The sequence below is a fragment of the Ceratotherium simum genome, chromosome 16, assembly GCF_057802395.1.
Source record: "Ceratotherium simum simum isolate JZ-2026a chromosome 16, ASM5780239v1, whole genome shotgun sequence".
In the NCBI taxonomy this organism is placed as follows: Eukaryota; Metazoa; Chordata; class Mammalia; order Perissodactyla; family Rhinocerotidae; genus Ceratotherium; species Ceratotherium simum.
The window spans coordinates 7,267,346-7,284,517 of NC_141915.1; the positions used below are offsets into that span (position 1 = coordinate 7,267,346).

The 17,172-nt window shown below is 40.5% G+C and overlaps 1 protein-coding gene across 1 annotated transcript in view; it reads right to left on the reverse strand.

The window, feature by feature from the left end:
- The window catches only part of DNAH9 (dynein axonemal heavy chain 9), a 309,121-nt gene that overhangs the window by 202,435 nt on the left and 89,514 nt on the right, over nucleotides 1-17,172 (reverse strand). Inside the window, exons 27-28 of the mRNA XM_004433052.3 lie at nucleotides 6,743-6,899; nucleotides 2,047-2,151 (exon numbers count right to left, since the gene is read on the reverse strand). Of these exons, the coding sequence (XP_004433109.2) occupies nucleotides 2,047-2,151; nucleotides 6,743-6,899 (262 nt within the window). The remainder of the gene's footprint in view (nucleotides 1-2,046; nucleotides 2,152-6,742; nucleotides 6,900-17,172) is intronic.

The following is a 17,172-nucleotide window of genomic DNA, read 5'->3' on the forward strand; positions in this document are numbered from 1 at the left end:
CCTTCCTTCTGCAGTTCATCCCACTCCCCTTCTGCCGCTCTTTCCCTCAACCCTGCACACTTGCTGAAGAAAAATGTCGGTTAAGGTAAAGTTTTTCCTTGTTCCTTTGTCTGGACCTGAAAGAATTAAACAGAGGCCCGTAGGGACCAAAGAGCCCCTCATAGCTCCAGGTTTCTTTTTTGGTACTGTATATATATTGCTTTGGAAAGAAAAGCAATTGACAAGAGGAAAATTAAACCATTTTTGATTGTATGGTGTGTGGACACAAACTAGGAGCACCAGTCATGCAACTGTCCCAAGCACCTTGCCCCAGCTTTTGTCACTGTATGGTACCCTGACATTTGCTTTGCCTTGTTGAGGCAAGAGGGGCTGGTGGGCTCTGAAACCACAAGCTCCCCTAGTGGTAAATGGGGGCACTGGGCTTAGTGCTGGCAAAGGATATGCCTCACATGGTGATTGTGGGCCTTATGGGAGGCCAGCAGCCTCCCATTTAGGCCTTTGCAGCTCCAATCAGGATCCCCGTGAGAGACCCCTGACTTGACTGCAGCCACTGATTCTCCTACCGCCCAGCCCCTCCTTAAGACTGCTGCCAAGCAGAGGGGTAATTTCCCTTTCAGAATCCCCAGGGGTTCCCTGTTGCCCACTGAAGAAGGTATAACACACATCATGGCATTTAAGTCTGCCTACTATTTGGTTTGAACCTGCCTCTCTAGTCTCATTTTCTCCTCTAGCATTTTACCCCCATACACCAAATCTGTACCCGGTAGTGTAGGTGGTGGTGCTGGGTTCAAATCCTAACCTTGCCACTTGCCAACAGTGTGCCCTTGAATAAGTTACTTTTGTGCTCTGATCTTCAGTGCTCCTCTCCGTTTTATATATATATATATATGTTAGATAATGGTGGCTTGTAGGGCTGCTCTGGGAATATAAGAGATATATAAGATACAAGGTATAAGAGATGGTGCATGAGATGTACCTGATACAGAACAGACTTTCAACAAAGGTTTGTTCACTTTTGCCTACCCCCTCCACTTTGCACTGTTCCCACTGTCTATGGGATCCTTATCCAAATCCAAATCCTCTCCATCTTCTTGAGGGCTGGCTTCAAGACAACGTATCTAGAAGTCTTGTCCCACACTGCGAGTCAGAATTCAAATCACTTCTAGAACACTGAAGAGTGCTCATCTCTATCTCAAGAACTCAAGTTTTTTGAAGTTAGGGATCATGTCCTATACAATTGGGGGCCCTTCACCCTAATCTTGAGCACAGCACTTACTATGTTGTAGGTGTTCGAGTGCTTTCTAGATGACTTGAAAGACAAGTGGCATGCTTACATAAAATCTGAGCAAACAATGATTGCCTTCATTCAATAACATTCACACTGTAATCCTCACTTTATATACAGTCAGGCGTCACTTAACAAGGGGGATACGTTCTGATAAATGTGTCCTTAGGCAATTTCATCGTTGTGCGAACATTGTAGAGTGTAATTACATAAACCTAGATGGTATAGCCTACCACACACCTAGGTTATGTGGGACTAACCTTAAGGGACCACGGTCATATATGCAGTCCGTCGTTGACTGAGACATCATTATGTATCACATGACTGTATAACTAAATGAATTAGGCTGAGAGAAGTGGAATAACTTGCCCAGACTCTCAGGAAATAGAAGAGCTGAATTTTAAGCCCCAGTCTGACAATTTCCAAAGTCCATGCCCATTCCAAGGAGCCGGGTTCTGCCACCTTGTTTGATCTTTTCCTCACCCTTATTAAGCAGGTGGCATGGATATTCTTTACTCCCATTTTTCAGAGGAGAAAATGGAGCCCCACAGCCCGTAAATGGATCCACCTTGGTAGGGACCTGCAGGACACCCAAATCCTACCCTTGGGCCTGATTTCAGAGGGATGAGGAAGGGGCATGAAATGCAAGGGGGGAGGGGGTCAGGGAAGCGGATGAGGAGAGGTTGAAAACAAGAGGATGTAGACTTCTACAGTGCTTGGCATGAAGGCCATGGGGCTCCCACCAACTCTGGCCCCCTTACCTGCACTGCCACCACCGACAAGACCTCCACGGAGATTCTGTTGAACTCATCAAAACAGCCCCAGGCTCCGGTCTGTGCCAGGCCCTTGTAGATGTTGCCGCAAGACTGCAACAAAACGTACAAAGATTAAATTACTAACAGTGCTGGGCTTATCATACACGTCTAAGTCATTTTCTATCCTCTTTATTATAGATACTTCCGGTCCCCTAAGGACCACTGGTTAGAAACTTGTATTAAAATTTCAAGAACCATTAAATTTTGATGGCTATGAGTGCCAACATAAGCCACGGGATCAAACAGAACCTTTTCAAGACACTTGGACCAAAATCCCTTTAAAATGTCATCAGTTTGCATTACTGTTGATTCTCTAGCTTTCAAAATCCCAGGAAATGAATAAAAGATTATTTTTCTTGCACCGTACAGACAAAAAGCCTTCCACTCAGCCTTTGGCATGCACTGATGAAAAGTTTATATCTGTGTCTTTAAATCCATGCCCAAATATCCAGGTTTCCCAGAGTGATAGGAAGCTAGAGACGGGAGTGAGAAATGATAACATCTAGAGAAAATAAATTATAGGTAAATTTTTGCAAATGAAAACAAGGAAGGAATTTCAAAGGAAAGATAGTATATCTGTCCTAAAAATAAAAACCACTCTGGGCATTTAACATGAACTAGTAAACCATGAAGCAATAAAAAAGGATAGGTTACTGGGAGACACTCTCAAGGCCATTGGCAAGGGGACATCACTAACGTGTTGGGAAAATGCAAATAATGGAAAAGTCCCATTCATTTACTCAGTGGGCATTTTTCAACTCTCAGCTCTGTGCATAGCTCATGTGCTAGACACAGAGGGGCTCAGTCCCTCTAAGAACTTCTAGTTAGGCTGTGAAGATAACGCATACAAATAGAGCAGGTAAAGGATTAGATCCTGCGTGAAGCTGGAAGGTAGATTTGGGAGTCATCAGTATACAGGTAAAACCTGAAATTATAAAAGAGGATCAGAAAACGAGATCGAGAAGGCAAGATCAGAGAGTTGGGGGAACTGTGGAAATATAATGTTTCAGACACCAAGAGAGTAGGGAGTCTCAAGAAAGAGTGGGTGTTCTATAGTGTTGGTGCCACAGGGAAGACGAAAAGAATTCCAGATATTTTCAAGTTCAAACCCATTTGATGTTTCAGCAATAGCCTCTCCAAATTGAGGTCAAGGGAGGAAGTATTGCTGCTATCATATAAAGAACATCTTAGCGCTAAAATTGCAGCCGTTTCCAGAGAAAGTGGCTAGTTTTATAGGTTTTCCAACCAGCACTAATAGAGAAAAGCAATAACTGTCCCTTTTCCCCAAGTCTCCACACTGTTCTTGTGTTCACCCCATTACCCAACGCCTCCTTTTAGAACTCCCGAGGCAGAGGGGATTGTGAGGGTCCATGACTACAGCCCAAACTCTCTTCTTTAACTCCTCCCTCTGTTTCACCACCCACCCCCTCCCCAGCTTCCCTAGTATCATATATATATATATATATATATATATATATATATTTTTTTTTTTTTTTTAGGCCTCTAATTCTTTCTTTTCCATTCCTGCTATCCCATCATCTGGCTCCTCACCTTCTCTGGTTTGAATGACTACAATGTTCTCACCAAATATTTTGCTTCCTTCCAGTCTCTTCCTGTCTCCATTCATCTGGCTGCTCAAAGATTCTTCCTTAAATCCCATTTGTTTTGTTCATGCCCCTACTTCTGTTCTGAGGCCTGCAGGGTCTTCCTGTAGCCCACCGCTTCAAGGTCAGAGTAGCTCAGTGGCTTTATGTCCCTTCCCTCCTTATTCAACCCCATCTCTTGTCTTGTCCTGTTCCCCAATTCACTCTAATGTACTCAGTCATTGTTCCGTGTTTATTTCTAGTTTTTCTCTGGAGATACAGAAACAGAATACATAGCTTGTTATGAATAACACATCAAAATGACGCCTGGTGAAGTCCATGACAGGTCCTCCTGACTCGCACTCCATTCCTCTCTCGTCCCAGCCAAGACCTACGAGGAGAGCTTGGGAGTGAAGTCAGAACCAGGGGTAGGGCATCGACTGCACATAGGACTTGGTCCTGTCTTTAAAGCTGGCATTTTAATGGGTTAGGCTTGTTAAAATGTCACATGTCCTATTTGGCACTCACTCAAACCTTAGATAGCTCAGGTCTCACACCCTCCATGATGTCTTTCCTGACCAGTGCACTCTGTGGCCCTCCCCCTACTCTGGAACATTCCAGGGCTTAGAGTTTGTAGAACACACATTAGCACTCAGTGTAATGCTGTCTGGTATCCCTCTTAATTATTTAATATATCTTTCTTGTCTCTCTAAATGGACTGGGTTATACTTTCTATCTATCTATCTATACATCTATCTATCTATCTATCTATCTATCATCTATCTATTATCTATCTATCTATCTATCTATCTATCTATCTATCTATCATCTACCTACCTATCCATCCATCCATCCATCCATCCAACCACCCACCCATCTATCCAACCCTCTATCTATCTATCTATCTATCTATCTATCTATCTATCTATCTATCTATATCTAGTTTTGGTACCCTTCTGTGATGCCCAACACATGCGGAGCAATGGTGATACTCAATAAATTAACTTGAGTGCTGGATGTGCTTTGTGATAAAAATAATTCTGAATAGCTGGATAACAAAGGGAAGAGGTTTGCCAACAGTTTAGTGAAGCTGTTTAGTTACAAAGGATGTTTGGTGTCTAGGACACCAAGCTCCTTCTGGATTTCATTCTGGCTATACACATTGATGTCACTCTGATTGGTGTCTAGCCTAGACTCACATGACGGAAGCTTCACTCAAAGTTCAAACAAACTAAGGATAGACTCCTTTTTTCACCCTGTACTCTTAGAGGAATCCGTCGGGTCAGGGTTCAGTGATACTTTTTGAAAGGATTGGGTAAAATGGCCTTAGTGACCCCTGGTCATGGGGCCAACTCATCTCTTTCTGTTTGCTATGCTAGGCATGACTTTGAAGAAATGTGGTTGATTTTCTTCAATCAATTTTCAAATAATCACAAGGACTTCTATATCTAAATGAGTGTGTCCTCCAGAATGTTCCTCTTGGGAAACTATACTGCCATTGCTCAACTACAGAAAAATCTAGAAACAAAATAATCCTGAAGGCTGAGTTTATTTCTTTAAAAGGGGAAAAAAATCTTCCTTCTTCCAGCCTGACATAAAGAGAAACATTACTTAATGTGTTCATCAATAAAGGCAACTATGTTAAAATTTAGAGCATGTAGACTATGGTGAGGACAGCTATTTTGGGTTTGAATCCTCATCTTATTTGCTTGCTATGAAAAACACGATGCTATAGCATTCTGCAAATCTTTGCACAGCAAAATTGTATATACAAGAGAAACTATTAAAGTTATAGAAGAATCTCATTTGAAGAGTTCTATATGTGGTAACTGCAAGTGTTATCTTGCAGTCTCTAAAATTATTTTTAAAATAAATTTATTTTACAATCAATATATCGCATGATTTATATATAAAATATTTAATCTATTTAATGCAATTGCTTTCTTTTTTTTCCATTTTAAATTTATTTACATTCCTTTCTGTTTTCAAAAGAGATTTAAGGCAGTTTACAAAAATACATACAATAAAACAGAATAAAAATAATCAGACAGGGAGACAATCTGTTAATATACTTCTTTAAAATAGAATCTATATAAGGTCTAGTCACGAGCAGAATGTTGCTACCTAAGAAGTGACCTAATGGGCCTTTTGTTTCTCTTGCTTTTCTCTATGACACAGAACCCGGGATACATTAAAAAATGAAAAAATGATGAGTGCCTGAATGAAGAACATTAGCCTTGCACTTGTCTTTTGTGAGTGTCTCTTGGAAAGAGTAGCGGTTAATCCATTCTGTCTTCAAAAGTCATACCTGGGGGCCTGCCCCGTGGCTTAGTGGTTAAGTGCGCGCGCTCCGCTACTGGCGGCCCGGGTTCGGATCCCGGGCGCGCACCGACGCACCGCTTCTCCGGCCATGCTGAGGCCCCGTCCCACATACAGCAACTAGAAGGAAGTGCAGCTATGACATACAACTATCTACTGGGGCTTTGGGGGAAAAAGGGAGGAGGATTGGCGATAGATGTTATCTCAGAGCCCGTCTTCCTCAGCAAAAAGAGGAGGATTAGCATGGATGTTAGCTCAGGGCTGATCTTCCTCACAAAAAAGAAAAATAAAATCATACCTGCACTTGTAGAATATTTTGCCCTTGTAGATATTTTAGGGGAAATGCCCACTTTTTACAGAAGAGCACAAATATTATTTTTATGTGAAGATTTTATATTAGCCACTTACGAGACTTTCTGTGGTTCTAGGTCAAATACTGAATTTAAGCCTGAACATATGTTCAACTTCTTCATTTTACAGATGACAAAAGGACGACCCCAAAGGTGAAGTAACCCATCTGCGGTTGCAAATCTCATCAGTAGAAGCAGAGTCCCTAGTGCTGAGGTTTACAGGGAGGTCAACAAGTTCCAGGAGTCCAGGGTCCTGAGGTCTCCTGTGAAGGAGGGAGCAGAGGCCTCCTTGTCTGGGCCTCTGAGCTGGGCCAGGGTTGTGGGGATAAACCTGGTCCCTGGTGTGAACTGCCACCCAGTTCCTAGTCCCCCCTGAAGCTGGGCCTGTACCTTGTAGTCCATCTGCTCTGAGCAGTTAAACACGTAGACCATGATGCCCAGTGCTCGGCCTAGGTCCTTGGTGGTCTCCGTCTTGCCTGTACCTGCAGGTCCTGCTGGAGCCCCACTCATGGTCAGGTGCAGAGACTGGGTGAGGGTGATGTAGCACCTGCCGAACACAGGAGGGCAGAGGTCATTCTCAGTGCCACAGGTGGCCAGAGGAATAGCTATGACCCTGCTGGGTCCTAGTGAGATAGAGCTAAGGGTCATGGCCATGGGAGGTCTGACATAGCTCCTGTAAAGGAAAACACAGAGCCCCCCGCTCCTGTCTGTTCCCTACAGTGCCGTGGAGAGAACTTTCTAAAGGACCATCTGATCACGATGCTCCCTCCCCGAAGGACATCAGTGGCCCTCTGCTAGGCCTTTCCTGATCTTGCCTCTGCCTACTTCTCCAATTTCACTTCTCATTGCTCCTCTCCCTCTCAGCCCCAGTACTCTCAAGTCCATTCATGTGGAGCTATTTTTACTTGTCTAGTGCTATGGTCTGAATGTTTGTGTCCTCCCAAAATTCATATGTTGCCATCCTGACCCTTAAAGGTGATAGTATAGGAGGTGGGGACTGTGGGAGGTGATGGGGTCGCAAGAGCAGAGAGCACATGAATGGGGTTAGTGCCCTATTAAAGAAGCTCCAGGAGGATCCCTTGCTCCTTTCACCATGTGAGGACACAGTGAGAAGGCAACAGCTAGAGAGCCGGAATGAAGGCCCCCGCCAGAAGGCGACCACGCCAGCACCTTGATCTTGGACTTCCCAGCCTCCAGAACTGTGAGAAATAAATTTCTATTGTTTATAAGTGACCCTTCCCATGGTATTGTGTTACAGTAGCCTGAATGGACTAAGACACCTAGACATGCTAGGACTGTGCTTGTTCCTCTCTCCTCTCCCATCCAGCCCCCAACCTTCGCACAGCCCACCTGGATGATGCTCCTCTTCAATCTTTGTATGGCTGACTGCTACTAACCCCTTGAGGCTCATATTTGACATTACTTCACCCACTAAGTATTCCCGGACCCCTCAGCGCGGAGTGAGCAGATACTCCTCAGCTGAGCTCCTACTCTGCTGCGCTCCACTTTAACTTGCAATGGTATGTATGATATGTATATGTAATACACATCTTCCATGTATATCTTCATAAGATCCATGAAGGTGGGGCTATGTCTTATTCATTGTTTCGTCTCCAGAACCTAGCACAGCTCCAGGCACATATAGGCTCTCAGTAAGTATTCACGAAACAGACAAATGAATTCATGAATGAATGGATCAATCATTCAATCTGTTTGATCCTCCCGTGGCTATTTTTACTAACGACAACAAAATAAACTCATCTTTAAACTTGTTTCCGGTACTTCTTAAAAAGGACTTACATTTCCATTTAGTCTCAGTTTGAAACATGCCTTTGGGTAATAAGCACATGAAAAGATGTTCAACATCATTGGTCATTAAGGAAATTCAAATTAAATCCACAATGAGATACCACTACACACCCATTAGGATGGCTATAATCAAAAAGACACCATAACAAGTGTTGGCGAGGATGTGGAAAAATTGCAAACCTCACATACTGCTGGTAGGAATGTCAAATGGTACAGCCACTTTGGAAGACAGTTTGGCAGTTTCTTTAAAAGTAAATCTTACCATATGATTCAACAATTCCCCTTCTAAGAATTTACCCAACGGACATAAGAACACAAAGACTTATACAGGAATGTTCACAGCAGCAATATTCATAACACTAAGAAAATGGAAACAACTCAAATGTCCAACAACAGTGAATGGATACACAAAGTGTAATCTATCCATGCAATAGAATACTATTCAGCAACATAGGAGAATGAAGTACTGATATATATTATAACATGGATGAACCTTAAAAATATTATGCTAAGTGAAAGAAGTCAGATGCAAAAGATTACATATTATATCATTTCATTTACGAAATGTCCAAAAACACCAATAGAGATAGACAGCAGATCAGTGGCTGCCTGGTAATGGGGATGAGAGTGGGGATTGACTGCAAATAGGGTGATGGCAATATCCTAAAACTGGATTGTGGTACTGGTTGCACAACTCTATGAATTTACTAAAAATCGTTAAATTGTATACTTGTAGTGGGTGAACTTTAAGGCAAGCAAATTGTACCTCAAGAAAGCTGTCAAAAATGTGCCATTGGCCTAACTTTTTAATACTTAGCACAGCAAAACATAGGCTCTCAACTTGCAGGGTGGATGGGGAGGGAACATCTGAAGGGGCCTCTGAAATGAATTCTCTTTGTTTCTGAATCTGATGTCTAGCGCTGACCAGAGACTCCGAGTTAACCCCTTTCATGCCAGATGGTGACTGAGTCCCCACTGACCCTACTAAGCCTAGAACCAAAATGGTTTTGAAAGACTTGAAGGGAGTTCTCAAATTCTGCTTTAATTAAGTGTGAAATTCCCATATCTACTTCGGCCTTTGGAAGTGATACCCCGGAAGGCAGATTCCCCAAGCAGAGAGGACAGGGGTGTAGGATTACTATTCCACTGGAGTTTTCCTGTGTAATGGAATATGTTTACTCAGCTGATCAGGGGAGCCAGGCTGCATTTAACCCCTGGTGAGTTGGGCTCATGCAGCTGCCCCACTTTTCCCTGTGGACAAAGCTCACAGTAGAGTTATCTGTCAGGCAGGCCACGAGGAGAAGTGAGTCAGGGTTAAGGTGAAAAGCTGGGTCCCATCTCACCTTGCTCGGTCACTCACCATTTGGCGATGCTTCTCTCCTCTCTCAAACATTCATAGCCAGCTCTTCACAGAGTCCCCTGTGCAGCCCTAATCATACCTGCCCTCCTTGGCTCTGAGTTTCTGGCTCTAGATTGGCCCCATGCCTTCCACCTCTCCTAGCCTCAGGCTTCTTCTACAACTATTTGGGCCTGCTGCATCCCAGCCCTGTACTTCCCAGGAGGAAAGGCAGCTGCCTGGACTGGTGGCGTCCCAGCCCGCAGCCCGACTCTCCTCCCCATCTTCCCGGCCACCCCCTTTCTGCCCCAGGCTGTCTCCTCTGCTGGGCGGATTGCAATCACAGGCCTCTTCTCTCTGAAGCTGCAGGGCTCTCAAGAAGTCTGGGAGTCCAGAAGTACAAGGCTTCACAAACATAGAATTCTCATAGAAAACTCAAGAATCTCTGAAAGAAATCCTCAAATCTCATTGTCAATCTCTTTTTGGGCATCTACTGAGCTTCTGACTATCACAGAAGAAGCACTTGGGGGAAAATGCCAAAATATATATATTTTTCCCATAATAATACTCTAGAGCTGGGAGGGACTTCCGAGATCAAGTAATCTAATCCCTCTGTTTTATGGACGGGTAGACTGAGGTTCAGGGAGGGAAAGTGGGCTGTCTGATAAATTCTAATAACTAACATAGGGCCAGCGGGGCTTAGCTTGGCCCATAAGAAAAACACAAAGAAAAGAAAGAAATAGCATTTCTCTCTTCTGCGCCAGGGGTTGCCATTATGATTGGTGCGCTGAATAGGCAGGATGTCTCAGTCCTTTGGGACATATACTCCTGCTCTAAGATTCCATCTGTGGTCTTGTTAGATTGTCCATCTCTTTAAACATCCAAGCTACCTGCTGCGGTCTGCTCCTGTTTCCTAGTGAGGGGGGCAGATCATGCTACAGTGGGTTAAGTCAAGGATTCTGGAGTCAGACAGACTGGTTTCAAATCCTGCCTCTACTACAAAGTATCTGTGAGACTCAGCCAAGTTATTAAACATTGGTGCCTTAAAAAAATGTGTTATTGAGGCCCATCACACAGTATTTTCTTTGTGCAAAGGAATGTGGATAAATTTGCTGCTTCAAAAAGAATAGCAATTGTGAAAATGACAAGGAATTCTTTAAGAAGAGCTCTTGCCTAGCCAACTAACCCCAACACAGATATGGATCAATTTAGTTTTGTTGCTTATTAGAAATACAGACCTTTTAGTGTTGGAGGAGACCTCAGAGATTTGGCTCTTTAACCACATGAGGCTCTTTCCCATTAAATCCTTCAAATACAATCAGGTACTCTTTTCTTCCAGTACAGCAGTGTTTATTATTTTAGAAGGCAGCCCCTTCCACAGTGGGCCAGGTCTAATTGTTTGAAAGGCCTTCCTAATATCAAGCTAAAGGCAGTTTTGTTTTCTTTGGGTAAATGACTTCTATAGGATTTGTTCTTATCTGCCTCACCAGGCCCTTGTGAGGATAAGATGAGACAAGAGATATGAAAGTGCCTTGAAAAGCAGAAAGCCAATCCACTTTCAAGGTATTATTTTTTAAGGTATTAAATATATGAAATGTAGCTTTTTTTTTTTGACCCAGTTATTCAACTGGCAGATAAATAAAATATCAAAGAATCTGTATCTTGATTTCAGCTATGAATAGAAATAAATAAAAAATATAGTCTAGCTAATCATAGAATTTGTGAAATCATAGTTGGTTTGTATTCATTTTCTATTGCTGTGTAAGAAATTACCACACACTTAGTGGCTTAAACCAACACTCATTTATTATCTCACTTCTGTATGTCAGAAGTTCAGGTGAGTTCTCTACCTAGGGTCTCACAAGGCCAAAATCAAGGTGTCAGCTGGGCTGGACTCTCATCTGGACACTGAGGAAGAGTCTGCTTCCAAGCTCATTTGAGTTCCTGGCCAAATTCAATTCCATCAGTTGTAGGGCCCTGCTGGTTGCTGTCAGCCAGAGGATCTCTTAGCTCCTAGAGGTTATTCTACCATCCTTGCACATGGCTCCCTCTGTCTGCAAAACCAGCAACAGCATGTCAAATTCTTCTCATGCTTCAAATGTCTCTGACTTCCCCTTCTGCCCTCAGCCAGAAGAAAGCTCTGCTTTTAAGGGCTCATATGATTATATTGGGTCCACTTGAATAATTTCCCTTTTTCCATAAAGCAAAACATAATCATGGGAAAGACATAATCATATTTATAATTTTTATCCATACTCAAAGGGAAGGAGATTATACAAGGGAAAGTTCATTGGGGATCATTCTTACAATTCTACCCATCACATGGTTCAATAACCACATCAACATGGATGCAATAATATCTGCCTGAAGGGAGGCCTGTAGTGGCGTCACCAGGACTCGAGTCTCTGATATTCAATACTTTTATCGATAACTTGAATTAAGAAATAATTGATTAGATAGAAGATAGACTAAAATTCTAAATAATTTTAACAACTGAAAATGATGGAGTAGACTTAACCAAGTGAAATTTAAGAGGGAAGAATGCAAAGCAATCTTCCAAGAACTTGCACATATATAGAACAGAGGAGATGTGGTTAGATGGTAGTTCACATGAAAAAAGACGCAGGGCTTTTAATAGGTTTCAAGCTCAACATGAGAAACAATATTAATAGAAGAAGAATGTCCTTGGCATCAACCTAAAACAAATCTCTTCCTTTCATGACATCTTAACATTTAAATTTTGAAAATTATCTGCCCTCAGCATAAATGACCCCAATTCTAGAATCTGTTCCTAACGCCATTTGGTTACGAGAGCCTCATAATCCAGAGTTCATCTTTCTCTTTGCCCACACTAGTTGGTAAATGTCTTTCTCAAAATGTGACACGAAGAACTGAGAGCAATGATCGACATACGATCTCTCTAGCAAAAATAACAGCATGTTTAGTAACTAAACTTGAGTAGTTATAACTATGCTACATATTATGTATATGTCTTAAACACGATTAGAAATTCTAGAAGTGACTTAGAAAACCCAAGAGAATCAAGAGTAAAATTCTTAGAATTTTTAGTACAGGGTAGTAAATGGGCAGATTAGAAGACACATTTACGAAAATCAATTTTCTCCTGTACACAAGTGAAAAGAAAGTTAAAGAGATAATGAAATTGAGCAAAGATTTCTTAGCTATGACACCAAAAGCATAGTTGATGAAAGAAAAAATTGACAAATTGGATCTCCTCAAAATTCAAAACTTTTGCACTTTAAACGACATCATTAAGAAAATGAAAAGATAAGCAACAGACTGGAATAAAATATTTGCAAACACATGCAATATATCCAGAATATACAAAGAACTCTTACAACTCAATAATAAGAAGACAAACAGACCAATCAAACAGTAGGTAAAAGATATGAACAGACATTGTGACAAAGAAGATATACAAATGGCTAATGAACACATGAAAAGATGCTCAACATCATTAATTATTAAGGAAATGCAAATTAAGACCCAAATGAGATACCACTTCACATCCACTAGAATGGCTATAATAAAAAAGACAGACAATAATAAATGTTGTGAAAGATGTGGAGAAACGGGAACCCTCATACATTGCTGGTGGGGATGTAAAATGATCCAGTCTCTTTGGAAAATAGTTTAGCAGTTTCTCAAAAAGTTAAACACAAAACTGCCAGTGACCCAGCAATTCCCCGCCTAGGTATCCACTCAAGAGAAATGAAAATATGTCTACACAAAGACTTGCAGGTATATGTTCACAGCAGCATTATTGATAATAGCCCCAAACTGGAAATAACTTAAATGTCCATTAACTGGCGAATGAATAGACAAAATATGTCGTATCTATAAAATGGAATACTATTCAGAAATAAAAAGGAACAAACTACCTACACATGCTCTATCATGGATGAACCCCTCAAATGTTATGCGAAATGAAAGACGTCAGACACAAAAGACCACACGTTGTTTGGCTTCATTTATAAAAAATGTCCAGAATAGGCAAACTTATAGAGACAGAAAATAGGTTAGTGATTGCCTGGGTCTGGAGGTGGGAATGAGGATTAACTGTAAATGGGCATGAGGGGTCTTATCCAGGAGGATGGAAATGTTGTAAAACTGATTTATGGTGATCGTTACACCACTTGGTAAAGTTACTAAAAATCACTGATTTGGACACTTGGAATAGGTTAAATTTTTGATATGTCAAATATATCTCAGTAAAGTTGCTTTAAAAGATATATAATGAAAAAAAAATCTTATATAGCAACAAAAATTTTTAAAAAAGACCTAGAGATAACAATAAAAAATACTCAAAACCTATAGGAAGATACTTATAAACTTGTCTGAGACATGTAATTGAAGATATGAATAAATAGAAATATATCACATATTATAAAGATGGCTGTTCTTCTAAAATTAAGTTGAAGCTATTAAGTTTCACCAATCAAAACCCTAATTGTTTGTATTTTGGAACTTGACAAAATGATTAATTCATTTGAAAGAAGAAAGAGAAGAGCTAAAAAAAAATTAAAAATGACGATAGATATGCAGACCTTTACTCTAAAAATATTACAGCTCACGATGAAGCTACAATCTGCTTAAATAGTGAGGCATATAGACGGATCAACATACTGATGAAACAGAATAGACACTTTTGAGGTAGTTTGATAGACACAGAACTTTGAATATGGTAGAGCAAACATCAGAAACCAATGAGAGAAAGGACCCATCACTCACTAAAAAATGTTGGGACCACTGGTTACTTAGAAACAACAAAAATAAATAAAATTATATACTCCCTGCCATAGTTTCTGTGGGTTTTCCTTGTCCAGGATTCCACACTTTGGAAAGCCATCTCTCCTGTACACCTTGTACTTAGATGGGGCTGCCAATCAAAGTATTTCCTACCCTCCCACTGGTGGGCACAGGGCTCAGGGTGGGCAAAATACTCAATCTCATTCGTCACAGTGACTGGCTTAGAAATGGCATATGATCCAAACAGGACCAATCAGAGTCCCTTCAAGGAATCTGATACCTGCTGCTGGGAAATGGAGGGTCTCTCTACCTCCTGGATCAGGAATCATAAAAGTGTGGGCGTGGAGTCTATTTTTCCAGCCATACAAAGAAAACCTATGCAAGAAAGAAATCAACACTCAGAAGAAAGCAAAGCCATGATATGAGAGAGAGAGTTCAAGATCTGATAGTGCTCTGTCTAGGCCTTGGAGCTGGTTACACTGCACCAAGCTGGACTCAGTTTCCAGGTAGGCGAGACAAGTCCTCTTTCTGTTTAAGTTAGTTTGAGTTCGGCTTCTATCACTTGTAACCAAAAATGATTTTGACGAAAACACTCATTTTACTCAATAGTCAAAAAGTTTACCAAATAATTGAAAAGGATTAAAGGAAAAAGTAAAATAAAATTAACTATAATAAAATATGGGTGAATATTAAACTGATCTTGACACAGGCAAGAACTTTCTAAGCAAAAAAGTAATAAAATATGAGCAAGGACAGTAACAATTCACAGGAGAAGCAAATCTAAAACCCAATAACCATATAAAAATGCTCAAGCCTGTGAATAATTAAGGACATTCAAATCCAAATGAGATACCATTTTGACTAATAAAATTAGTAATATTTTTAAAAATAATAGTTAACGCTGGTGAGGATGTTGTGAGATGGAACACTCGTACTCTGCTAGTGAGAGTGGGAACGATATTTTTTCAAGAATAATTCCAAGTATGTATCATCTAATTATCTCGCTTCTTGGAATCTCTCCTGGGGAAATAATGAGAAATACGGTAAAAATTTATAGATAAGCAAGTTCATGGCAGCTTTATTTTTAATAGTAAAAGGTTAGATATAATTTAAATATCCCCCCATAAGTATGGTTATGTTACATAAATTACTGGATACTTGTAAGTAGACTGTAATTCAGCTATTAGAGTGTTTTAGAAGAATATTTAGAGAATACACACATGATAATATAATGTTAAATAAAAGCAATCTATAATATTTTATATACATCATATGATTGTAATTTTATTTCTTTAAATCTACATGCAGAAGAAAACAGATTAAATATTAACAATGGCTATTTCTGTGTGATTTTTACTTTTTTTTAATAGATTATTAAGTTTTTCAGTAAGAATATCAGATAAAAACTTAAAACAGAAAGTGTGGGACTTTTGCTGGTTGTGTCCTTGTCCAGCAAATCACCTTCAAAGACTCTTGCATCAATTATATCTCACTCACTTGCAGTAGTCCTGAGAAATTAAGAGGTACTCAAAATTGATAAGCAGTTGATTAAAATGGTACTTAACACAGCACAGGGCTGAAAGGGGCGTTTGTGTGTGAAGGTGAGGGAAGGGGAGTAAAGGGAAGGAGATGATCCAAAGGTTAAGAAACAACTTATGAGAATCGCTTTTGTTCAGCCTGAAAAAGCATTTCCATTTAGTTCTTCAACTTAGCATTGCGCCAAAGTCTTGTGACAACGGCCGAGCCATCGTACCTACTTGTATATTCAAGTCCCATCCAGGCACTGGGAAATTCCAAAGAAATAGGCATAAGCAGTTAAATGTACTGTAATGCGGGTGTGCTTTTAATGAATGTGCAAAGGTTGTACAGATCAATGGTCCATTTGATTAATTCCTCTGGCAGGAGAGAATTAAATGTACTTAAGCTACACACCCGTCAGAGCTGAATGCTCTCTAAAATGTGATTTTCTGCGTTGAGGCCAATTTTTTTCTGGGCAAAACATTTCTTGAGATAATAACAGAAGTCAATGAGAAAATGGAATTTGCTGTATAAATATTCAACTACATACTACTTTGTCAGAAAAGCATCTAATGTGCAGAACAACGTCAAGGTCTACATAGTATTCACCATTATTTTCAGCAAATCTTTTCAACTTCTTATTTGCATGATTTCATAGTAGAGGTGATAAATTCCTATTTTAGAAATGATTCATTGTCAAAACTTTACTCTTTCCCTTGATAAGGCATTCAACATTAGCATACTAGAGACCTCTAAATCCAAAAGAGGTAACTATCTTCTTCAACTCCTGGCCAGGTGTGAAGACCCAGAGAAAAGAAAAGTATTGTCCTTTTATCATCTTGAACGATAATGTCTGATACATCAGTGGAAAGGAAGAAAATATTCTGAATGGTATGAGGAAGCTGGGCACCTAATCAGAGTCTCAGAAATCATTTCGCTGCATTCACTCAACGAGTATTTCTTGAATGCCTGTTATGTGCTGGACATGGTTCTGGGTCCTGGGGGTAGAACAGTGAGCAAATCAAAGTCAACACTACCATGGAGCACATAGTCCAGAGTGGGAGACAGATATTAATCAAATCACTGAAATACATAATAGCTTCATTGTTCTGCTCTAAGTGATATAAATTCCCAAATCATTCGCTCATATTCCAAGGTAGGCAGAAAAATTCATTGCAAAAGGGAACACTGTACCATATTTCCTTTCTGTTTAGGGTAGTTGTCTTGCTGAGAATCACTATAAAGACAAAGACACATGAGAGGGTCCACTCTGAAGCTTGAGATGGGAAGACTTTTCCTTTAACCCACACTGAAGGGAGCCCCTCCAACTGACTGAGCTCAAGGAAAGCCCAAGTAATACCCTGAAGATGCCAAAACTCCCACAGTT